General features: G+C 46.0%; 1 protein-coding gene across 3 annotated transcripts; it reads left to right on the top strand.

Annotated features, from left to right (window-relative positions):
- Nucleotides 1-23,491, top strand: LOC309382361 (uncharacterized protein). Of its 3 annotated transcripts, none has more exons than XM_081971870.1 (11): nucleotides 1-269; nucleotides 6,329-6,405; nucleotides 8,692-8,863; nucleotides 10,746-10,938; nucleotides 12,035-12,115; nucleotides 12,669-12,869; nucleotides 14,141-14,237; nucleotides 15,080-16,600; nucleotides 17,768-17,952; nucleotides 18,637-18,745; nucleotides 21,407-23,491. In XM_081971870.1, the coding sequence occupies exons 1-11, from the start codon at nucleotides 235-237 to the stop codon at nucleotides 21,568-21,570; spliced, it is 2,835 nt and encodes a 944-aa protein (XP_081827996.1). In that variant the 5' UTR covers nucleotides 1-234; the 3' UTR covers nucleotides 21,571-23,491. The 3 variants fall into 3 exon arrangements, with proteins under 3 accessions (XP_081827996.1, XP_081827995.1, XP_081827997.1); XM_081971869.1 differs by having other exon boundaries at nucleotides 21,404-23,491; XM_081971871.1 differs by lacking the exon at nucleotides 18,637-18,745 and having other exon boundaries at nucleotides 21,404-23,491.
- The last annotated feature ends 1,143 nt before the right edge of the window (nucleotides 23,492-24,634 follow it).

Below are 24,634 nucleotides of genomic sequence, written 5' to 3'. Positions count from 1 at the left end.
GTGAACAGTTCGTACCAGTGTTGGGAACAATTTTGCAAAACCTACTCTGACTTTACATTGTATCAGCAAAAGGCTGTCGTATCTTTGTGGTTGCGTTGGGAAATTGGCAAGTGTGGATTTTCTCAGTGTTCATTTCAAGCAGCTCGCATGGGGGCGGGAAACACTCTTCTGCCTGCAAGATGAAGCCTCAAATATTTGTAGATTGACCGGAGGTTGTAAGATCCGTAAAAGATCATGGCAGGTTTTTACAACTGTCTGAAGACTAACAAGTAAGTAGTTTTCATTCACGCTTCCTTGCTTTTCTCTTCCTTCGGAAGACAGCCCAGGTTTAGTGGATGCTGGAAAACAAAACAAAACTTAGTTACTTACTTACTCCCAACGCCTTCCTTGTTACAACCTCCGTTCTTCTGTTGTAGTAAATAGTTTGGGATCTTGTAAACCTCCAAGCAACCTCTGCAGATTTTGAGATGCCTTTGGGAACGAAAGCATGCTTAAATTTGACAGAGGAGTTTGCTCATAAAACTTTTTGCTTTTCCTGAAGTGCCATGAATTTTTTAAAAAGGTGGGGAGGGAGGATATTGATCAGGAACACGACAATTCTGTGCTGGTTTATTAAGAAAGGGAGAGGGGGTTTCCAGAGAACTGGAGAACCAAAAAAATTTCAGATGCTGAACCAGTTAGTGATTGTAATTTATTAATAATTGGTAATTGATTGGTAATTGATTAGAATGGAATTCCCTTGCATCAGGAGGCTATGGTAATTCGGAAAGCAGGCTGCTTTAGGATAAGAAAGCTTTGGAGTTTGTATCCTTTTTGGGCTTTTGAAAAAAGAGCATGCTTAGCTTGTGATAAAGGTAAAGGTTCCCCTCGCACATATGTGCTAGTCGTTCCCAACTCTAGGGGGCGGTGCTCATCTCTGTTTCAAAGCCAAAGAACCAGTGCTGTCCAAAGACGTCTCCGTGGTCATGTGGCCGGCATGACTAAACACCGAAGGTGCACGGAACGCTGTTATCTTCCCACCAAAGGGGGTTCCTATTTTTCTACTTGCATTTTTACATGCTTTCGAACTGCTAGGCTGGCAGAAGCTGGGACAAGTCACGGGAGCTCACTCCGTTATGTGGCTCTAGGGATTGACCTTCTGATCGACAAGCTCAGCGTCTTAGCCACTGAGCTACCGTATTCTTCATAGCTTGTGATAATAAATCCTTAAACTGTTTTATGAAGCCTTAGGTTGAATGAAGTAGAGTTCACAACTGGACAGGATGGGAACATAAAAGAACATGAAATAACCTATGCTGGCTAGGGAATTTTGGGAGTGGAAGTTCCCACATTTTTCAGTCACCAAGTTTGCAAGAACGTACAATTTTTGGTGGCGTGGCCAGAACATCTCCATTCCCGTATATCTCAATACCACTCTGGTGTACAGTTATATATATATATTTTTGAACGTTCCCCCTCCATAGACTTATCGGGCTGAACCCAGCTTAGCTTTCCCAAGTCAGCCTTCAAGAAAATTATCCATCTTCAGTTAATGGGACCCAAAAGAGTCGTGGCTGTGAGATTTAACAGATTAACAGAGTTGGAAGGGACCTTGCAAGTCATCTAGTTCAATCTAGTTAGATGAATCAGTTGTCAAGCCTCTGATTTTGGATCATGTGTGAAACATGGTCGCGACTGTCATAAGTGTGAAACATGGTCGCAAGTCACTTGCCGGTGCCATTGTAACTTTGAACGGTTACTAAATGAACTATCGTAAATCGAGGACTACCTGTACAGTAGCTCTCAATGTTTGATGTTACTGTGACAGAGAGCCCCTTCTGGCAACCCACCCAGAGGGTGCCTTGCAGATAGGATTCCTTGGCCCCAGAACATCTGCATCGAATCCACTTGGACTCAAATAAACCAGGGGGGGGGGAAATTTAATATCTCCACATTGCCTCCCACCCCCTACCCCCTTTAAGTTGCCCCTCCCCTTAAAACCCATTGAAATGAAATCAACTCTGTCTGGCAGAGCTGCTGAGTCCTTGCTAGCTAGCTGAAAAACGCCAAGCATTTTTCAGCGGGCGCTCTGATCCAGTTCCAGAAGTATGATACCATATCCTGCACTTGAGGGAAGGGGTGGGTGGTGGAGAGGAAATGAGAGGGGTGGGCTGGAGAAGGGAGAGACGTTCTTGCTTTTTGCAATTAAAAAAGAAAAAAGAAACGAGGGGTTTGCCAGGCATGCTGCTGCTCGGGTGTGGGGTTGGGAGAAGCCTGGGCTGGCGGTGGGTGAATTAGAAACACATTGGGTCCAAGTGTTTGTGAGGTTGTGAGGAGCCCTGAATGCGGACATGGGGTTTCTTACTGTGTTGTAGGGACGGGCAAGAAATAACACTAAACCACACAAGACACTTTCTCCACCATCATCCAGGCCTGAGTCGCAACTGCAGCTCAGAGTCTTGAGAGCAGGCAGGGATAGAGGTAATAATCCCACACGTTTCACAAATCCCACAAAGTTTGTTTGGTTTCCACACTTCCACACCACACTTCCTGAAATGAAGCAGAGAGGGACGCGCGTTCCTCCGCCGTGCTTAGCTAACAAATTCTGCCGTAGAATCATGATTCCTGTGTCTGTGTGTGTGTCTGTGTGCATGACACTCAGAGCCTACACTTGGCTGCCTTATGATTTAATGGGTTGGGTGCCTCAAAATCATAGTGTGGTGCATTTGACTTGTGCTGTGGATGACCTGCTGAGCAGGAAAATGGCATTTGTCCCATCCTGTTGGGTTGTGCTTAAAAAACAACATTGAACTGTTTAAAGAAAATATACTGTATGTATAAACGCAAGACAGAAGATGGAAAAGAATAAAATAACGTGTTTGAAATGTCAAGGAGATTAGATGATAGATGATAGATAGATGGATAGATAGATGATAGATAGATAGATAGATAGATAGATAGATAGATAGATAGATAGATAGATAGATAGATAGAAAAAGAAAGAATAGAAGGATTAGGGGGTGATATGATAGCAGTCTTCCAATATCTCAGGGGCTGCCCCAAAGAAGAGGGGGGTGGTTTTCAACCTATTCTCCAAAGCACCTGAAGGCAGAACAAGAAACAATGAATGTAACTATTCAAGGAGAGAAGCAACCTAGAACCACGGCAGTGGTTCTCAACCTGTGGGTCTGGACCCATTTGGGGGTCAAGTGGCCCTTTCACAGGGGTCACCTAAGACCATCAAAAAAACACGTATTTTCAAAAAAAATACGGAAAACATAAAATAATTTTATGGTTGGGGGTCACGTGGCATTAGGAAGAACTAAGGAGAAATTTCCTGACAATGAAAACAATTAATCAGGGGAAAACCTGCATCCAGAAGTTGTAAATGCTCCAACACTGGAAGTTTTAAAGAAGAGATTGGATAACCATTTGTCTGGAATGGTATAGGGTTTCCTGCCTGAGCAGAGGATTGGACTAGAAGACCTCCAAGGTCCCTTCCAACTCAGTGATTCTGTCCTGCTCCTTCCAATTCTGTTATTATGGCTGCCTGGGGAATTCTGGGAGTTGGCGTCTACAAGTTGTAGTGCGCCTAAGTCTGGACACGCCTGGCCTAGGATCTCCTGCTTGAGCAGAAGGTTGGACTAGAAGACATAGTAGGTCCCTTCCAACTCTGTCATTCTGTTATGAAGGGACAGAGTTCAGGGGACACCCTCGACTCGCAATTTGGAATGAAAAATGGGGGTGGGGTGGGGGTGGATACAGCAATTGTACAAATTTGACCCAGCCTGAAAGATACAGGTTTGTTACCCGGTGGGTTTTTTCCCACTGCTGGGCATCACCTATTTTGACCTGTCTATATGTTTGTTTTGCTGACTAACGAACAGATTAATACAGTTGGAAGGGACCTTGTAGGTCATCTAATCCAACCACCCGCTCAAGCAGGAGACCCTACACCATTTCTGACCAATGGCAGTCCAGTCTCTTCTTGAACACTTCTGGTGATGAAGCTCCCACAACTTCTCAAGGCAACTTCTGTTCCATGGGTTGATTGTTCTCACTGTCAGAAAATTCCTCCTTATTTCCAAGTTGAATCTCTCCTTGCTCAGTTTCCATCCATTATTCCTTGTCTGGCCTTCGGGTGCTTTGGAGAATAGCTGGACCCCCTCCTCTCTGTGGCAGCCCCTCAGATATTGGAAGACTGGTATTGTGTCTCCCCTGGTCCTTCTCTTCCCTAGACCAGCCAGGCCCAGTTCCTGCAACCGTTCTTCATATGTTTTTGTCTCCAGTCCCTTAATCATCCCAGTTGCTCTTCTCTGCACTCTTTTTAGAGTCTTAACATCTTTTTGATAGTATGGTGACCAAAACTGGATGCAGGATTCTAGGTGTGGCCTTACTGAGGCAGAAATGTGGCCTGCCCTCAGTTCTCTTTGGCTTTTGCGCTTGGGTAAATATGGCCAAAGAATTCCCTTTTGGGTTGCTTTCAGTGGGGCAGAGGGCAATCCAGGGACCAGCTGTTTCCTGTTAGGATTTGTTTTGTGGACACTGCTATGCATGAGATCCTTTTTCCCTTTTCAGATTGCTCAAATGCTAATAAATGGTCTGCCCGTCCTTGTGCTTCATGCTACAATTAAGGGACCTCCCACTGTCCCTACTGTCATATTTCCTCTGCTCCGACAAATCTTTCTTGGGTTTGGCAGTTGTCTGCAAAAGAAGCAAAAGTCACTTGCATGCGAAGGTGGATTGGTGACTTTTTCCATACAACTCCCATAATAAAAGCTTGGAATTACAGCGGCACGTCTCGCTGACCATTAAGCAAGCCGACGTGTGGCCATGCCTGATTTTTGCCACGTTTTTGCAGCAGTCATTAAGGAAAGAACTCAGTCGTTAAGCAAACACGGTGGTCATTCAGCAAATCCATTGTCCACAATAGGCTTTTTTGGAGTGGCATGAAGAAAATGTTTATTTTCCAGCAAAAAATACCATAAATTGTGGTCACGAGACTCTGCAAAAGCCATAAATGTGAATGTCCAAAATGCAATCACGTGACCAGTTGTAAGTTGAGACCTACCTGCATTTACTTCCTCGGTTTAATATGGGTAGTCCTCGACCTACAAAAGTTTATTTATTGACCGTTCTAAGTTACAGTGGCACTGCAAAAAGAAACAGGAGCATTTTTTGCACTTACGACTGCTGCAGCATCCACATGATCAAAATTCAAACCGCTTGGCAACTGACTCATATTTATGACGGTTGCAGTGTCCTGGGATCACGCGATCCCCTTTTGGACCGCTTGACAAGCAAAGTCAACGGGGAAGGCAGATTCACTTGACAAACATGTGACTCACTTAATGCCTGCAGTAATTCACTTCTCAACTGTATCAAGGAAAGGTCGTAAAATGGGGCCAAACTCACTTAACAAAGTTCTCATTTAACACCAGAAATTTGGAACTTGATTGTAAGGACTACCTGTATGCCTGGGGTTCTTAATGCATATAGTTTTTGCCCTAGAAGAGAGAGTCAGTTAGAGACTATCATCATAGATTAATTGAGATTAGTGGAATTAGTCAATAGGGTTTGTGTTCCATGCTGAATCATAAACCACGATGCGCAAATCGTACGGCTTCTTAGAAATGCTAAGTCAAAGTCAACAAACCACGTTAGGGCTTGCAAACTATCAAACTCTGGCCTGGATGAGTGGGTGATTGTTTTATCAATGGTTGGAGTGAGGGGAAAACTGAACAAAGCCCAAATAAATGTGGAGAAGATTTGGGATTTAGGCCAAAGACCCACCAACTGGGAAAAGGTTGGTTGGGTTTAGCCGTCCCATCCAGGATTGCTTGAAACTTTTAATTTTTTTTAAAAAAAATCATGTTTGGTTAGAAACACCCATGCCACGACTCTTTTGTTTTCTTATCATTAAGGACTAGAGCCTTCTTTTAAAAATATTCCCAAACCACAGATGTTTGGATTGAGTCAACTCCAGGCTACGGCTTCCTGGATGCCTGTCAGAAGAAGTCTCCGGAAAAAACATATTTAGGGTTGGGCCCATGAGTTTCTCTCCTCCAGCGGTGTTTAAAATATTTTTTTTAAAAAAGTGTGCAGCCTTTTAATGGGTTCTTTCCTCTCCTGCACACCCTGATCCCGACTTCCTGAAAGGGTGGGCGAGTCTTTCCGTAAAAGCAAGGATCGTTTTCCAGTTGGAGCCGGAGAACGGGAGGCTTTGAGAAGCGCCCCAGATCCTGAGCAGCTCCCGTTGTGCAGTTGTGAGATGAAACTGGCGGTGCCTCACAAGGATCACAACCCTTTGGATAAATGTCTTCCCTGCTTCCTCTATTTGCAAATCTAGGAACTGCATCGCAATGACCACCTCAGAGGAGCAACCGGAAGCGCTGGATGGCGAGGAAGCGGCCGACGCATCTTCAGGTGAGTTCTTAAAAGTAACGGGGGTGGGGGGAGAGAGTTTTCAAGTCGTTGGGTTTTAGAGTCAGGGTCTGGACAGTGGGAGGGGGCGTCTCTCCTTCTGCACTTTTTAAAAGCCAATTTCAGAGACTTCCTACATAGAATTAAGGAGAGATTTCCTGACAGAGAGAACAATGAAGTTGCCTCCAGAAGTTGTGGGTGCTCCATCACTGGAGGTCCATGGTGATTCTCCATCCTCCAGGTTCTCCCAAGAGTGCTTCCCCACCCCCACCCCAAGAGGCAACTGAATGATATGGGATTTCCTGCTTGAGCAGGGGATTGGACTAGAAGACCTCCAAGGTCCCAAGGATGCTTTTTCTAAAGGCAAACAGACTGTTTTTCCTTGAAGACGTTTCGCTTCTCATCCAAGAAGCTTCTTCCGCTTCAGAGGTTTCCAAAACCCCAGAGGGAAAAACAGGGAGTCCCTCTGTTGTTTGCGTTGTTTGTCATCTGCAGCGCATGGTGGTGTCACAGTCTTGTTCGCACTGTGGTCCCATGGCACCAGAGTGTTTAGGCAAAGGGGGGGGTTTAAAAAAATCTGATTTGCAGAAACGAGGAGACAAAAGCCCCACTTGAAGGACGCTGTGTTCGTCTTTGTCTCAAAGGAGTCCCCACAGCTGTGAGAACGGCCTCTGGCTGAGCCAAAGAATGGGCTACGGTCCCTTCAGAGCTGGCCTCTGCCCATCGCATGATGGCTCTGCAAGTCGGAGTCATCAGCTGCCTCAGGCACGAAGCTGGCTTGTCTTTGGCGCATGGGCTCCAAGGGGTTGCAAGCTTTATCATTCTTGTGTGGCAGACATGCAGCTCTCCCCGCAGCCCAGAAAAACGCCAGGTTGATTTTGATAAAGGAGAATGTTGGCAGCTCAATTTCCAAGTGAAAGCAAACTCCATGCCTTAGTTAGTAGCACTGATGTGGTTGCTTAGTTTGGTAATGAAACGTCTGCAAGGAAAAAACCAAGCTCAGAGAGTACCAAAGACCCGACAGTTGTCGTCCTCTTTTCCTCACTCCTCCTCCTTCCTCCTCTTCTTTCCCCTTCCCCTACTTGATTTCTCTCCTCCTTTCCATTTTCCTTTCCCTTCCCCTCCTCCTTCTCCATTTCCCTTCTTTTCCTCTCCTTTTCCTTTCACTCCCCCCCTCCTATTTTCTCGTCTTTTCTCCTCCTTTTCCTTCCCCTTCCCTCTCCTCCTTTTTCCTCCTCTTTTCTCCCCCTTCCCCTCTTCTTCCTCTTCCTACTCCTTTTTCTTCCCCTTCCCCTTCCCCCTCCTCCTCTTACACCACCACAGCCTCCTCACTTCTATCACTGATGACATTCCCTAATTTGGTAATGAAATGTCTGCAAGAAATCAACCAAGGTAAGAGAGCACCAGGGAGTCCTTTGTGGTTACTTTTCCATGGAGCTCTGAAATGCAATCCAGTAATCCAAAATGTAATAAAAGGTGGAAAATCACAGGCTTGGCATATCAAGGTGGTTAGATTCGCAGCTGTAGCTAAATCGTGGTGGCACAGTGGTTAGAATGCAGTACTGCAGGCTAATCCTACTGACTCCCGATTGCCAGCAATTCGGCAGTTTGATCCTGACCAGCTCATCGTTGACTCAGCCTTCTGTCCTTCCGTGGTCGGTAAAAGGAGAACCCCGATTGTTAAGGGCTGACTTTGTAAACTGCTTAGAGAGGGCTGTAAGCACTGTGAAGCGGTATATAACTCTAGGTGTTGTTGCTGTTGCTATTGCTATCATTTGCTATAGCAGGCTAACTTTGTCCACTGTGGGGAGCTTGGTCCTGACTGGCTCAAGGTTGACTCAGCCTTCCGTCCTTCCAGTCAGTAAGTCCCAGATTGTTGGTAGCAATAGGCTGACTCTGTAAACTGCTTAGAGAGGGCTGTAAAACACTGTGAAACAATATATAAGTCTGTTATTACTTGCGAAGGAAGGAAGGAAGGAAGGAAGGAAGGAAGGAAGGAAGGAAGGAAGGAAGGAAGGAAGTCGTAGTGGCACAGTTATTACAATGCAGTATTGCAGGCTGTCTCTGCTCACTGCCAAGAGTTTGATCCTCATCAGCTCAAGGTTGACTCAGCCTTCCATCCTTCATAAAAGGTCGTAAAATGAGGACCCAGATTGTTGCGAGGCAATAGGCTGATTCTGTAAACCGCTTAGAGAGGGCTGTAAAGCATATAAGTATATAAGTCTAAAGGCTATGGCTATTAAACCAGTCTAAGCTGGTGGGGTTTGTTTATTGTTTTGTTTTGCACAGGGAAGAAAAAATCCAAATTCCAGACCTTCAAGAACCTCTTCGCCAAGAAAAAGAAGAGCAAAGATCCCCCATCCTCCCCAGAGGAGGCAAAGCGAAGGCCAAGCCAGGACAACAGCGATGGTGGCTCTCCCCCACTGGACTCCATCTTGCTTCATTCGCCTGGGGAAACCGAGTGAGCTTTCCTGCCCATCTCTGTGTGTCTCTGGCGAGGAAGTGTTTGTCGCTCCTGTGGGTGCACAAACAAATCTCATTGCTGGCTTTGGAATTTGGGGAATTTCCTCTTTCCCTTTTGCAAGCCTGCCTCCCGACAGTTTTGAATGGCAAAATGTTTTCCCCCCGGGATGGCTTCACTTGCAGAAATGAAAGAGGGAGGAAGCTAGACTGCTCCTTTCCTCACCCATCCAGATGGGGCTAATTAGCAGTGTGGGGTTGGCTTAAACGATTACATGTGTGCTGGTGTGTGTGTGTGTTGTATTGCAGCGCATTGCATGGCACAGGTAGGCCTCAACTTGCAACTGCAAAGGTGCCCCTAAGCGACATTTCTGCTGCTAAGCGAGACAATTCAGTGAGTTTTGCCTCATTTTATGACCTGTCTTGCCTTAGTTGTTCAGGGAATCTGTGATGACTCGAGGGAATGGCACAGAGGTAACACAGGCAGCTGGTAGTTCAAATCAACCCTTTATGGCTCCAAATGTTCCCCAAACGCTCCCACTTTTCTGGCAAGTCCCAGAGCAAAGTGATCTCTCTCTCTCACACACACACAATTGCCCCTCCGTACAGCATCTCCTTAAGTCTCAGTCCCCAGGTGTGCCTTGTGAAAATGGGCGGGATGCTCTCCCCCACCGAATAGCCGACTTAGTCTGCGCTGTTCTCGCCTTCTCTCCACTCTCCATGCTTGAGGATTAGGAGCAATGTTCCCTCTAAGGTGCGCGGCTGCGCGGCTGCGCACGTGGCAAGAAAACACCGCGTGGCAGTTTGCAACTGCTGCACAGTGATTTCCACTGCCACAGGCTCCAGAAGCTAGGGAGGTCCTTTGCAGGCGGCTAGAACTGGCTGCCCGCAAAGGACCTCCCCGGACTTGTTTTGATGAGCACGGGGCGACTGACGGTAGTTGTGAAGCCCCAAAGCCCCCGCTGCCACTGGAATAACTGCTGCCACCTCCTCCTCCTATAACAGCACTGCCAGATTTGCTGCCCAGCGCTGCTGCTGAGGTGAAGCCGGCAAAGCTCCAGCCGGCATCCCCGCGCTTGGCAGTGGCACCTCCCCCTCCCCTCGGAGCACCTGAGCTGAGCCCTGCATCACCCCTGGCCCCTCCTCCTCCGCCATGCTTTTGAGGAGCCATGAAGCTGCGGGAGCCAGTAGGAAGGCGGCAGGGGGGGGAGCAGGGGGGAAAAAGGCCTCATGGCTCCTCAAAAGCACAGCGGAGGAAGAGGGGGCGGGGGTAACGTGGGGCTGAGCTCAGGTGCTCCGAGCGGAGGGGGAGGCGCCGCTGCCACGGGTGGGGGCGCCAGCGGAAGCTTTGCTGGCTTCACCTCAGCCGCTGCGCCAGGCAGCAAATGTGGTGGTGCTGTTGGAGGAGGAGATGGCAGCAGTTATTCTGGTGGCAGCGGGGGGCTCGTCGGCATCTTCAGCGGCAGCCCTGCCCACGCTGAAGAAACCAAAGATGGAGCAGATCCGTGCAGATGACATCGCTGCAACATGACTGGAGGAAGAATTCTGGGAGTTGAAGTCCACAAGTCTTAAAGCTGTCAGGTTTGAAGACCCGTGCGTTTTTTTTTCTAAAGGGTTAGGGGTGCAAGGAACTTGAACATTGAATACCACCACTGATGACACCGAATATGTGTTTCTGATGGAAGCAGAGTTCTTCAGTCACACAATCCCCAGGTGTGACTTTTGCGACCAGCTGACTTCCGACATGCACGGGGCAAGCCACTTAACAACTGTGAATCACTTAAAGACCGCAGCAAAAAAAAGAAAGTCTTAACATTTGCTTTCTCCTTTCGAGTGGTGGCAACCTTTGAAAAAAGCTTAAATAGATTTATTTCAACTTTCAGATTCAGCGGAAGCACGGGAAACCAAGATTTACTGCAGGACGACAAATTCGCTTTTGAAGCGCCTTTTGAAGCGTTGTGTGACATGGTTGGGGATGCATCCTTGCAAGAGAATCTCTCTGATGATGGTTTGCCCAGAAGCCTTCTAGACATCTCCACCATCCATGATGTTCTGACATCGCCTATAACTCACCAGGTATGGACCTGCTGAAATTTCTTAGCTGAGAGGTCACAGGGAACAGCCCTGCTAATTTGTCCAGTCTCTTCTTAAATTCTTCCAGTATTGGAGCATTCACAACTTCAACAACATCAACAGGTTATGGCTTGTGAGAAGGACAAAGAGTCAAGCACCTTGTGAATACCTCTTTTTTCCAGGATTATGCCACACACCCTTTGATGGTATTTCCTAACCCTCCTTTTCTCACAACCTTCTGAAATAATCTTATTTTTTTATAGAGTGTAGATCCTATGCAGTGTCTTTAGTTGCATTGACCACTAAGAGGCAGTGGGATACTAGCGTCAACCTCAATGAGAATCATCAGATGGACATGACCAGATCTTACCCTACACTTGTGTTTCTCAACCTTGGCAGCTTGAGCAGGGTGGACTTCAACTTCCCCCAGAATTCCCCAGCCAGCTTTGCTTTATTGGCTGGGGAATCCTGGGAGCTGACATCCACCCATCTCCAAGCTGCTAAAGTTGAGAAACACGGTTCTACAGGATCCAACCCTCGATTGATCATTGATCTTATGGATTTTCTACTTTAGTGTTAAGAGCTATCCAGATTCTGGGGCACATCATAGTTCCTGGAAGGGATTTATGCAATCTCATTACCTTAAGAAGAACAGAATATCAATATATATACCATTTTGATAAGGTAAAGGTTCCCCTCGCACATATGTGCTACCTGTTCCCAGCTTTAGGGGGAACGGTGCTCATCTCCGTTTCAAAGCCAAAGAGCCAGCGCTGTCCAAAGACGTCTCCGTGGTCATGTGGCCAGCACGACTAAAAGCTGAAGGCGCACGGAACACTGTTCCCTTCCCATCAAAGGTGGTTCCTATTTTTCTACTTGCATTTTTACGTGCTTTCGAATTGCTAGCCAGAAGCTGGGACAAGTAACGGGAACTCACTCTGTTACAGTGCACTAAGGATTCGAACTGCTGACTTTTCATATCGACAAGTTCAGCATCTTAGCCACTGAGCCACCGCATCCCTTTACCATTTTGATAGGTTCCCAAAAATCCTACGTTTCTTATTTGCCTTAATTTTCTTCCTCTCTCTTCTATCTGCAGCCCTCTGCCCCTATCCAGCTCTGCAGCTCTGTGAGTTCAGACGAGACAGATGGCGAAGACAATTGCGTAAATACCAGTCAGGTATCCAGCAAAAGATCCGGCCAACAGTCTTTCATGAGATTTCACTACACAGACTTTTATTAGGCTTGGAGAGTTGCCAGGCTGATATCTTCCAAATGCCACTCTGTAGCAGACAATACTTGGCAAGAAGTCAGGAACAGATCTTCACCCTAATGAATTAAACTAATTGTCTCCTGCAAACTCCCCTCCCCTTTCTCTCCTCTTTATTCCCTCTGGGAGGGGCCATTCACTGTCCACCTGTGGCTTTACTCCAAAGTTGACCCCTGTTCTTTAGCTTTTCCCTTCTCCTGGCAGCTCTGGGCATGCGCACACTGAGAACAGGCTCCAGCTGTTCGTGTGCCTCACTGATGTCTGACTCTGAAGGCAGCTGATAACTGTCAGACGGCCCTGTCCCCATCTCTGCCTCCGATACAGAGCCCTCCTCAGAAGCCTTCCCCAGACTCTAGAACTGGCCCAGGTTCCTCCCCAACTGCCTCATTGTCCGAATCTGCTGCCAGATCTGCTGGCCACAACAGACAGGAGCTAAAGCATATTGTCATGTCTTCTTCTATAGGTCACTTCAGGGTCTCTTTCTAAACATCGCGGTTCATTTCCTCTGGGGAGTCCCATCTTGCCCCTCAGCCACAGGATTCCGGTAGATTTCAACACCCCGGCTTCTCTTCTGGCCTGCCTGGACACCTCGGCAGCCAGGCACAGGATTGCAATGAACCCACGGAAGCAGAAAGGGTTCACAAAGAAGAGTCACCATTCTCTTGTGAGTAGCTGTTAGGACAAGGTCCTTTGGGGAAAGAGAGAGAGAGAGAGTTAGAGACAGTGGTGGTATTCAGCCGGTTTGCACCGGTTCAGGCAAACCGGTAGTGGTGACTTGCAGACCCGCCACCCTCTCCGGCGCTATGCAGTCCTATTTAGCCACATGTTCAAGTCCAGCACACACTCACAGTTTTGGTGTGCTACGAACCAATGGTAAAAGTATGTAAAACCCACCTCTAGTTAGAGACTTAGTTAGTGACGGCCGCAAGATTAATTTATGCCCCAAAACGGAAGGATGCTTCAATTCCTGCCCTGGATGAATGGCTGCAAAAGTTGATGGAGTTAGCACAGATAGCTAAATTGTCTGATTTGATCAAAGAAAAAAAAAACCACAATTATTTTTGTTTCTCCTTGGAAACCACAGCAGGACTTTCTGCTTGGGGTGGGAAAAAATGAAACTGATTTGGGGTTTTACCGATTACATAGCTCTGTTGTTCTAGAAATTGCTAGTTTATACTATTATGGAAAAGTAAAAAGTTGAGATTGGATGTTTATGCCTTATTCTACTGCAACAAAGGGAGTTGGAAGTCTACACCTTCCCCCCCCCCCCACTTTTCCCCCTTCTTTTGTACGCTTCTCTAGTCCCTTTATCCCTCCCTTTGGTTTCCCCCTATTTGCTTCGGTATTTTCATATTTTATATTATAAGGTAATAAAAAAACTGTGAACCACAGAGGGTTAGATAGATAGTTACAGGTAGGCCTCAATTTACAACAGTTCATTTAGTGACAATTCAAAGTTACAGTGGCATCAAAAAAAGTGACTTATGACCACTTTTTACACTTACGACTGTTGTAGCATCCCCATCGTCTTGTGATCAAATTCAGACCTTTGGCAAATGATTCAGATTTATGAAGGTCGCAGTGTCCCAGGTCACGTCTCCTTTTGCTACCTTCTGATAAGCAAAGTCAATGGGGAAGCCAGATTCCCTTAATAACCGTGTCACTAACTGAACAACAGCCGTGATTCACTTAATAACTGTGGCAAGAAAGGTCATAGAATGGGGCAAAGTTCACTTAACAACTGTCTTGCTTAGCAACATAAATTTTGGCCTGTATTTAATTTAATTTATTCATTTATTAAATTTGTTTGCTGTCTGTCTCTCTGCAAGTCAACTCTGTGTACAGCTAGTCTTTAACTTATAAACATAATTGAGGCTGGAATTATGGTGGGTTAAGTTGTACCAATTGCTAAACAGATCATCTCTGTCACATCAGGTGGAGCAGATGTTGGAGCAGCAGCAAATTCTGGAGCCTGTTGAAGATAAAAGAAGTCCCTCCAAAGTCCTCGCTGGTCAGAGGAAACCTTGGGAAGGTAAGGCCAACGGTGTCAGTGCAGAAAATCAGGAGCCTGGATTGAATTCAATGAGAATTGGCCCCAGATAAGAGTCAATGAACTTCAAGGTTGAGGGGAGGGGACTGGACTTAGGCCTCTTTTGGGGCCGTAGGGACTCCAGAGTAATGATGCATTTGCCCCCATCCTCGTGCTTGGTCATCTCCTACAACCAGTTGGTGGTACATATTTCTGGAGGCAACGGAGAGCTTTCTTGTATTGAGATTTGAAGGTTGGAAACCAAGGAGGTTGGTGATGAAGATGATATGATGATGATGTTGATGTTCTTGATAATGATGATGAAGATATTGATGATGGTGTGAGGGAGGTACAGATACAGGTTAACAGAATTGGAAGGGACCTTATAGGTGATCTACTCCACCACCACCCCCCGCCAAGGAGATAATGGTGATGATGATGATGATGATGAAGATGATGGTGATGGTGACAATGATGGTGGTGATGATGATGTTGATGAATGATATTGAAGATGATGGTGGTGGTGATGATGGTGATGAAGATTATGACTTTTATGAAGTGATGCTGCTGCTGATGTTATCCATTCAGTTGTGTCCAACTATTGGAGCTGCCATGGATCTCTGGTCTCTCCAAATCTTCTGTTCTGCTTCTTTGAGTCGTTCCATGCTCTGGCTGGTATCAGCTTTGAGAGCCTCCAGCTATTGTGGCAGCCTGGTTTCCCTCTACTGCTAATTAATTATTTTTCCCAGTGAATTCCCCTGCATGACATGGTCAAGATAAATGAGATGCAGCTTTGTAATTTTTGGAAACCCTTACTTTCTCTTCTCTTCATTTTTCTTATCTAGGCTTGTTGAGCCACGGTGTGGTGAATGTCAACGAAGATGGGACTGACCATGCATCACCTGGGACCAGAGCCTCTGAAGCTTTGCCTTCTTCCTGCAGCACTGACCTACATGGAGATGGAACATCCGTCTTGATATCAGAGGCCGAGAATTTGCTGGAGACTCAGCTTCAGTTGAATTCCACCAAGCCCTCTCCAAATGTACCATCCTCTCTCATCAAAGATGGAGAAGGAGAGAATATGGACAAGGAGGAAAAGAAAGGAACCTGTCCTCCCACAGTTGCTCAAAAAGCACAGGGTGGTCCAGATGTCACAGAGATCTCCGAATCTCTCCACTTGAAGACAAAAGCCATTGGACTCCATAGTGCATCACCCTCTGCTTTGCCAAAGAGTAAGGTAGGGAAAGAACATGGAGCAGAAGATAACCAGACAGCACGCACACAACGTACAGATGCCCGAGCAAGTGTTTCTAAACCTGCCAGGAACCGACACAGAGCATGTGCTAGAGCTGTCTATGAGGACGGTTCTCCTTCTCTGGAGGCAGGTCCCGCGTTGGGTGTTCCACAGCTTTCTTCATCTGCTCTGAAGGTTTCCTCAGATGCCCCAAAGGACTTAATGTACAAGAATAGACACGCCATCGATGGAAATGGAAGAGGGCCTTCAGATGTTGAATTTCAGCCTTCTCAAGGCCCTGGGAAGCAGACGGATTTTTTGCAGGGCACATTGTCCACGTTGGAGGCTGATTCTGATAGAGCTGTGCTTCTAAATGCAGTGGGTAAGAAACCTGCGGACAGCACCGTTCAAGAGTTGGGTAGTCTTTTTTCTGGAAGATTAGCCACTGTGGGATCTACTGAGGTGGCTTCCAAAACTCACCCTCCTGTCAGCACTCCTGGAGTTCAGCTAGGAAACGTCATCACCGAGAAAGAAAGCAAAGCTACGGAGATGAGCAAGACCCAGACAAAGCCTTCTGTTGTGAAGCCCGTGAGATTCACCATCGCTCCCGCCTGGCAGAGGTCTCTCTCAGGAGGTTCAAACTCTGTCGACAATTCCTACCCTCGAAATTCTCCAACGTCTCCCGTAAAACCAGAATTGTTTGAAGGAACTTCTCTACTAGGTGCAGGCTCACAAATTTTAAACACTCCAGAAAGACCTGATGGGGCTAATAGAAACACGGGGGTCCCCTTGAATTCTTCCAGTGAGGAAGTCCAAAACTGTGAAAGTCCATTTGGAGTGAAACTAAGGAGAACTTCTTCTTTGCTAAAGTACCAAACAGAACATCACTGGGACCCCCCCAAGCTGATGCCATTGGTAGTTCCTTCACCATCCTCTGTAAAAACAGAAACCAAGGCAGCAAATTCTGGAACCAACCTTCAACATCTTACCATGGGTGTTAAGGGTTTGGTTGCAAACTCCAGCCTCCAAGAAAAAAATCTGCAGAAGACCAAAGCTGGAGAAGACGACACCAAGCTGCAGAAGACAAAAGGTGGAGAAGGAGGCACCAAGTCACAAGCAAGCAAACCTTCAGGTATTTCTCTTATTGAGCCAGGAGGACATTGGCCAACAAGGTAGAACTAAGCAACCAATGCCATAGATGTCATTGCTAAGCTATGCAACTTTCATTATAACCGCTGTAGAATTGTACAAATCGGCTTGTTTTTTTTCTTCCCTCCCTTTTTCGTTGGGTGAAGGGAAATCATCTCTGGTTACAATGTAGTTGCTGTACAGTGGGAAATTGATGGGTGTTGTAGTAGAGCATACCCTGAGGTCTCCTCGCACACCCCAACACCTGCTTTCCTGGCCCATTTCTATTGCAGCTTTCTTGAAGGCCTCTGCAGAGCTCTGCATTGATCAATGCATTGATCCAGAGCTCTTTTATTGGCTGCAGGGGCCTTCAGGAAAGCCTTGCCAGCCACAGAAGAGGTTCCTAAAGGCCCCTGACAATGAAAAGGAGGTTGCGGCTGCTGTTGTGGCCCACCAATGGCCAATGGAGCTGGCAGCAGATTTGGACAGGGAGGAGGTTGGGGCGGAACAGGGACCAGTCCTGGAGTCTGGGGAAGGCTCTGAGGAGGGTTCTGTGACAGAGGCAGAGAGGGAGCCAGAGCCCTATGCCAGTTATCAGCTGCCTTCAGAGTCAGACATCAGGGAGGCAGAAGAACAACTGGAGCCTGTTCCCAGTGTGTGCACGTGCGGAGTTGCCAGACGAAGGGAACAGCTAAAGAACAGAGGGAATCAGGCCACAGGTGGACGGTCAATGGCCCCTCCCAGAGGAAATAAAAGAGGAGCGAAAGGGGAGTGGAGTTTGCAGGAGACAATTAGTTCACTTAATTGCCTCATGACTCTCCAAGACTCCTTGTCAAATTTTGCAGATATGGGCCTGGCAGCTCTCCAAGCCAGATAAGGTCTGCGACTGTAAATCCTTCCTCAAAAGACTTTGCTGGAGGTGAATTAATAAAAGGTTTTTTTGTCGGGACCAGGAGTTTGCTTCATGCTCTCGGGAAGCCTCGGTCAGAACAGCTGTCGCGCTGCAAGTGAGCTGAGTCAATGGACGACATCCTCCTGAAAATAAGACCTAATACCTTTTTTGGTGGTGAAAAAAAAGACAGGGTCTTATTTTTGGGGAAACACGGTAGGTCCCAGCTGAGAAGACAAATCCTGAAACGTGGAGCTGTGTTTCCATTCCTTTCTCTTGTAGAACAAACCCCTGCAGTGGTTTCAGGAAGCGCCTCCGTTCAGCCGGCTTGGGTCTCTGTGGCAAAACAGAAGCAGCAAGGATTCCAGGACGAGGTGGCAGCCAAGGGACAGAAAAAGAGGGAGGAAGGCACAGCCAAAAGGGGAAAAGAGGATGCAAAGGTTATAAGTGCATCTCACCTAGAAAAGGTACAGTAAAAACACAACAGATATCAGAATAACACAGTGCAACTCTATCGGTGTGTGGAATGCCAGGGGAATAATGGAGTCCCTCCACTTCAAATAATTCATTTACCGACTGTTTGAAATTACCGTAGGACTGAAAAAAGCAACATGACCCTTTTTTCACACTTGCGACCATTGCATCATCCCCACTGTCACTTAATCAAAATTTGGACGCTTGTCAACTGTCTCATATTTATCATGGTTGCAGCGTCTCCATGGTCACGTGATCAAATTCAGACACTTGGCAACTGACTCGTATTCATGATGGTTGCAATGATCCCTTTTGCGACCGTCTGACAAGCAAAGTCAATGGTGAAACCAGCTTCACTTTTAAATGTTAAAAACCGTGTCACTAACTCAACAGTTGCGTTGATTCGCTGAACCACTGAGGCAAGAAATGTTGCAAAATGGGACAAAACTCACTTAACAAGTGTCTCACTCAGCTATGGAAATGTCGGGTCAATTGTGGTCGTAAGTTGAGGACTACCTATATTGCAAGCTGCCTCCCATATAAGGTGGATCTATCCCATCGGCGTGAGCCTCCAGAAAACTGTCCCATATCCTCCTGAAAAATCTTTTAAATTTTAAATATAATTTTTAATTCTTTTTTTAAAAAATTAGATTGAATTTTTCTTTTTTATTTTACAGCAAGTAACCATTACTAGCAATAGTTTTCCCAAGAAAACTGGCCCTTACCAAAATGTGTGTCTACTGGAGAGTAAAGTACTGTTGAAATCAGCGCAGTTGGCTGCCAAAGGTAATAACGGAATAACAGAATAAGAGTTATTGGAAGGGGCCTTGGAGGTCTTCTAGTCCAACCCCCTGTTCAGGCAGAAAAGCCTATAGCATTTCAGACAAATGGTTGTCCAGTCTCTTCTTAAAAACATCCAGTTGACAGAGCATCACAACTCTAGGCAAGCTGTTCCGCTGATATTCTAATTGTCAGGGGGTTTCTCCATAGTTCTAGGTTGCTTCTATCCTTGATTAGTTTCCATCCATTGCTTCTTGTCCTACCCTTGGGTGCTTTGGAGAATAGCTTGACTCCCTCTTCTTTGTGGCAGCCCCTGAGATTTTGGAAAATGCTATCATGTCTCCCCTGGTCCTTCTTTTCATTAAACTAACATACCCAGTTCCAGCCACCATTCTTTATATGTTTTAGCCTCCAGTCCCCTAATCATCTTTGTTGCTCTTCTCTGAACTTTTTCCAAAGTCTCCACATCTTTTTTTACATCGTGACAACCAAAACTGGATGCCATATTCCAAGTGTGCCCTTACCAAGGCATTATAAAGTGGTATTAACACTTCACATGTTCTTGATTCTATCCCTCTGTTGATGCAGCCTAGAACTGTGTTGGCTTTTTTGGCAGCTGCTGCACACTGCTGGCTCCTATTTAAATGGTTGTCCACTAGGACTCCAAGAGAACTCTCACAGTTACCACTATTGAGCAAGGTACCACCTACTGTATACTGTACCTGTGCATTTGAGGTATTTTGCCTCACTGTAGAACCTTACTTTTTTTCACCACTTAATTTCATTTTGTTAGAAGTCAGCTTTGATCTTGTCTTTCTTTGGACAAAATAAAGAGCTGCTTGTTGATCTAATTCAGAATTCAGGTGGTCAATGAAATGATCGTATTGCATGCTCAATCCCACTTCCTCTTCCTGTTCCTTTATTTTTATTTTTTTCCAGAAGAACAGCTGTCCTAGACCAGATAAAGAGGCCCATCTCGACCCCTTCCATTATATTAGCACAGCTGTCTTCGCTCACTGCGATGCTAAGAATAGGAATAGCAAACGGGATTCCTTTAAATCCTATCTCTGGCCAAAGAGATTGTACCATAAATATTGCAATGCTTTCGGCGTGACGTCAATTTCCACAAAACACAATTTCTTAGGAAGAGCCTAAATGCTCTAAGACCACCCCTAGAATCCTGCATCCAGTTTTGGTACCACACTATAAAAAAGATGTGGAGACTCTAGAAAGAGTTCAGAGAAGAGCAACAGAGAGGATGAGGGGACTGGAGGCTGAAACACGGATGCAGCAACTCAGTATATCTAGTTTAATGAAAAGAACAACTAGGGGAGACATGATAGCAGTGTTCCGATATTTGAGGGGCTGCCACACAGAGGAGGGGTTAAGCTATTTTCCAAGGCACCTGAAGGCCAGACTAGAAATAATGGGTGGAAATTGAACAAGGAGATATTCTACCTAGAAATAAGGAGGAATTTTCTGAAAACGAGAACTATCAACCAAAGGAACAGAAATTGCCTTCGGAAGTTGTGGGAGCTTCATCACTGGAGGCTTTCAAGAAAAGACTGGGCTGCCATCTGTCAGAAATGGTATAGGGTCTCCTGCTTGGGCAGAGCGGGGGGTTGGAGTAGATGACCTACAAGGTCCCAACTCTGTTAATCTGTAATCCATTATCTGAATGCATATCTAGATTAATGTTTCTCAACTGGCAACTTTAAGATGTCTAAGCTTCAACTCCCAGAATTTCTCAGCTACCTACTATGTGGAAGGGTCTTGGAGTTGCCAAATTGGAGATCCCAGATCTGGTATATAAGGGGGGAACACCACAAAGCCCCTTTGCCCAGTTAGCTAAGCTGTTTTCACTTCTTCCTTCCTTCCTTTGGAATAGTATACTAGAATGAATGGAATAGGACCTCCTGCTCGAGCCGGGAGTTGGATTAGAAGACCTCCAAGGCCCCTTCCAGCTCTGTTATTCTGTATTCTTTAAAGAAAACCAAAATCCTCATGTCTCAATCGTCCAGGTCATGGTTGTCCCAAAGATGCTTTGGGCAATTGGACTTTCTTGCTTTTTTTCCTTTGAAAATGTTTCACTTCTCAACCAAGAAGCTTCTGAAGAACCGAACCTGAAGAACTTGAACTGAAGAAGCTTCTTGGATGAGAAGGAAAACATTTTCTTTCTTTCTTTTTTGATTTGGGGATGCTGGGGATTTTATTTTTTGGATGCTGCTCCCCCAAAAAACTGGGAAGGAAGGCAGAGAAAGAGATAAGGAAAGAAGAAAGGAAGACAAAGAAAGAATGGAAGGAAGACAGAGAAAGAGATAAGGAAGGGAAGGAAGAAAGACAAAGAAAGAAAGAAAGAAAGAAAGAAAGAAAGAAAGAAAGAAAGAAAGAAAGAAAGAAAGAAAGAAGGCAGAGAGATGGATGGAAGGAAAAGACAGAGATAAGGAAGGAAGGAAGCTAAAAAAGAAAGGAAGGAGCAAAAAGGAAAAAGGGAAGGAAAAAAAGGAGGAAGCAAGAGAGGAAGTAAAATGTTTTCGAATAAATTTTTAAAAAGGCAAATTAACTTTTTGGAAAAAAGCATCTAGGGGACAACCAAAACAATGTGATTCTTCTTAGGTGTCCGTAGCCTTCAGATGTTCTTTGATGTCTCACATTGTTTTTCAGAAGGACATACCAGAATCCTCCCGCAGGAAAGTCTTCGGGTGGAAAAGGACACCAGATTGCCACCAATCCTGCCCGTGGCCTCCTGCAGCTCCACTGAACCTCCGTGGCTGTCTCTGGCTAAGAAGAAGGCCAAAGCATGGAGCGAAATGCCTCAAGCTGTTCAATAGCCAATGGGGGGAAAAACCCACACAAATCTTGTCACAATTGGCTGCCAGTAGCAGTATTAGTAGCTGAAAGCTGAGCGCAAACATGTGTGTAGACGTCTTGAGAAATGGAAGAGTTGGTCCACAAGGAAACAAGATCACGTTTTCACTTTGAATTCCTAAAAGAAGGCGTTTCGGCCAAATGTGTGGCTTTATTCTGATCTAGGCTTCCCAAGAGCATGCAGCAAACTCCTGGTCCCGACAAAAACCACTTTTATTAATTGACTGTGAATTCTGCTCCTTCACATCCAGCAAAGTTTTTCAAGGGAGGACCTTGAAAGACCTTATCTGGCTTGGAGAGCTGCCAGGCCGATATCTGCAAAACTTGCCAAGGAGTCTCCGAGAGCCACGAACCAATTAAGTGAACTAATTGTCTCCTGCAAACTCCACTCCCCTTTTGCTCATCTCCTCTGGGAGGGGGCCATTCATCATCCCCCTGTGGGCCTGACTCCCAAGTTGATCCCTGTTCTTTAGCTGTTCCCTTCATCTGGCAACTCTGCTCCAGTTGTTTGTCTGCCTGACTCTGGAGACAGCTGATAACTGGCATACGGCTCTGGCCCCTTCTCTGCCTCCGACACAGAGCCCTCATCAGAGCCTTCCCGGGACTCCAGGACTGGCCCATGTTCCTCCCCAACCTCCTGTCTGAATTTGCTGCCAGCTCTGCTGGCCGCTGGTGGGCCACAACAGGCCTGACCATCCAAGGTCATTTCCCTGCTTGCTGTCCACTGGGGGCCACAATCCAGGTGGATGAGCCTAGCCAACTTCTTGAAGACCAAGACTTCTGCTAAGATGAACTAGGTTTGTCTCTTGTGTTTGATTCCTTCTGCTGATCAGTGTTTGCCCAAGGTAGAGTAACTTCTGCTGAAACTTCTGTCCTCCTTATAGCCTATTGGGACGTAGAAGATTTAGGCCAAGTCTTCTAGGACTTGACCCCTTGAAGATGGGTGGGCTTCAACTCCCAGAGTTGGCTGCCTTGAAGTTCACCTGTCTTCAGGTTGCCAAACCCTGACAAATATGGATCCTGGCTTGTAGTTCTCCAATGGTGAAGATACCTCTGTTCTCTGCCCACATCAATATCTCTTATTCTAGTGGATTTTTTTTGAAGCTACCAGATCAAGAGATCGGTCCTGGAATTAACTCATCCCTCTTGCAATTAACCTGTTTCAATCCTACCCAGTGTTATGACCGAGGCTTCCCAAGAGCATGAAGCAAACTCCTGGTCCTGACAAAACCCCCTTTTATTAATTGACTGAGAGTTCTGCTCATTCACATCCAGCAAAGTGTTTCAAGGGAGGATTTACAGTCACAGACTTTCTCTGGCTTGGGAGAGCTGCAAGGCCAAGATCTGCAAAACTTGTTAAGGAGTCTCAGAGTCACGAACCAATTAACCAAACTAAGTCACCTGCAAACTCCACTCTCCTTTTATTTCCTCTGGGAGGGGCCATTCATCGTCCACCTCTGGCCTTACTCCAAAGTCAACCCATTCTTTAGCTGTTCCATTTGTCTGGCAACTTTGCGCATGTGCACACTGGGAACAGGCTCCAGCTGTTCCTCTGTCTTATGGATGTCTGACTCCAAAGGCAGCTGATAACTGGCATACGGCTCTGGCTCCCTCTCTGCCTCTCACAGTCCCATCAGAGCCTTCCACAGACTCCAGGACTGGCCCAGGTTCCTCCCCAACCTCTTCACTGTCAGAATCTGTTGCTAGTTCTGCTGGCCACTGGCGGGCCGCAATTAGGACCACTTGCCCTAACTTCCCAACTCTTGAGTGAAATCTTTTTCTCTGCATAAGCGATCAGAAAAACAATGTCTTTTTATTTTTCTTGTCTGTTACGGTTCAGATTTTTAAAAATGTGTCAATAAATAGCTTTTAAATACAAGGTAAGTAGATGCTATTGGTTTATTTTCACAAGTCTTGTCTTTCTGGATCTCCCAACTTTTTGTATTTTTTGTTTTGTTCTTAAATGCTCCAGTCACTTTCTGAGCTTTGATTCAAGTAATCCTCGACTTCTTACATCTAGTGACGGTTTGCAGTTATGATGGATCCCCCAAAGGCTACTTACGACCTGGTTCTGAACTTATGACATTACTCCCCTCCCTCCCGGTCATGATTATATTTTGGATACTCGGGGACTGGAGTGCAATTATGGCTATTTGCAGGACCTTGGAGTCCCGTGACTGTAATTTAAGATTCCCCCCCCCCTAAAAAACTTCCTTTTAGCTTATTTATTTATAGTTTATTTTTCAGTCTAGGGCAAAACATGCCACCTAGCGACCCATAGATGATGGTTGCATTCGCTTTATGACAACGCAAAAACAGGTTGTAAAATTGGGTCTGGTAAGGTGATGACTTGCTTTGACCATCACGAGTTATAAATGCAGTTGGGAGGCTCAATTGTGGTTGTAAGTTGAGGACTTATCTGTACATACGCCCGACACAATCGATGAAGAAGAACTGTTCCCTTTTAGCATCATCTCCTTTTCCTTAGAAGCTCATAAGCAGTTAATAAAGAATTTAAAACTCTTTTGTGGGAGAGGGGTGTTTCCTAGTCAATCTTGACTCCTGATGGCTACCTGGGGAAAATTTCAGAGGTTTTACAGATTGAGTTGGAAGGGACCTTGTAGGTCACCTAGTCCAACCCCCTGCTGCCTAAGCAGGACTCTACCTACACCATTTCTGACAAATGGTTTTCCCATTGCTTGCTTTCTTCCTAGGGCTGAGTGAGACCGCCCGGCCCAAAATCACCCAGTTGGTTTTGTGCCTGAGGCAGGACATGAACTCACCGTCTCCCAGTCTCCCAGTTTCTAACCGTGTCATTTAACTACTGCACCAAAATGGTTCTCAAAAACACAGTAACAGAATGACAGAATTGGAAGGGACCTTGGGAGGTCTTCTAGTCCAACCTCCTGGTCATGCAAGAGACCCTAAACCACTCCAGACAAATGGTTGTTCAATCTCTTCTTAAGCCCCCCCTCCCTGTTTTTAAAATGGAGCACCCATAACTTCTGGTGGCAAGCAGTTCCACTG

The sequence above is a fragment of the Natrix helvetica genome, assembly GCF_964273705.1.
Source record: "Natrix helvetica genome assembly, contig: HAP1_SCAFFOLD_268, whole genome shotgun sequence".
Taxonomy (NCBI): Eukaryota; Metazoa; Chordata; class Lepidosauria; order Squamata; family Natricidae; genus Natrix; species Natrix helvetica.
The sequence above is the reverse complement of the archived record's forward strand: the minus strand, read 5'-3'. Positions and strand labels throughout refer to the sequence as shown.

What these genes read in the sequence shown, in the direction of transcription:
- LOC309382361 (XM_081971869.1), top strand. Translation starts at nt 235, where the DNA reads ATGGCAGGTTTTTACAACTGTCTGAAGACTAACAA. An exon ending in ATTGCGTAAATACCAGTCAG is followed by an intron (nt 12,116 to 12,668) that starts GTATCCAGCAAA and finishes CTTCTTCTATAG; the next exon opens with GTCACTTCAGGGTCTCTTTC. An exon ending in GTGCATCTCACCTAGAAAAG is followed by an intron (nt 17,953 to 18,636) that starts GTACAGTAAAAA and finishes TTTATTTTACAG; the next exon opens with CAAGTAACCATTACTAGCAA.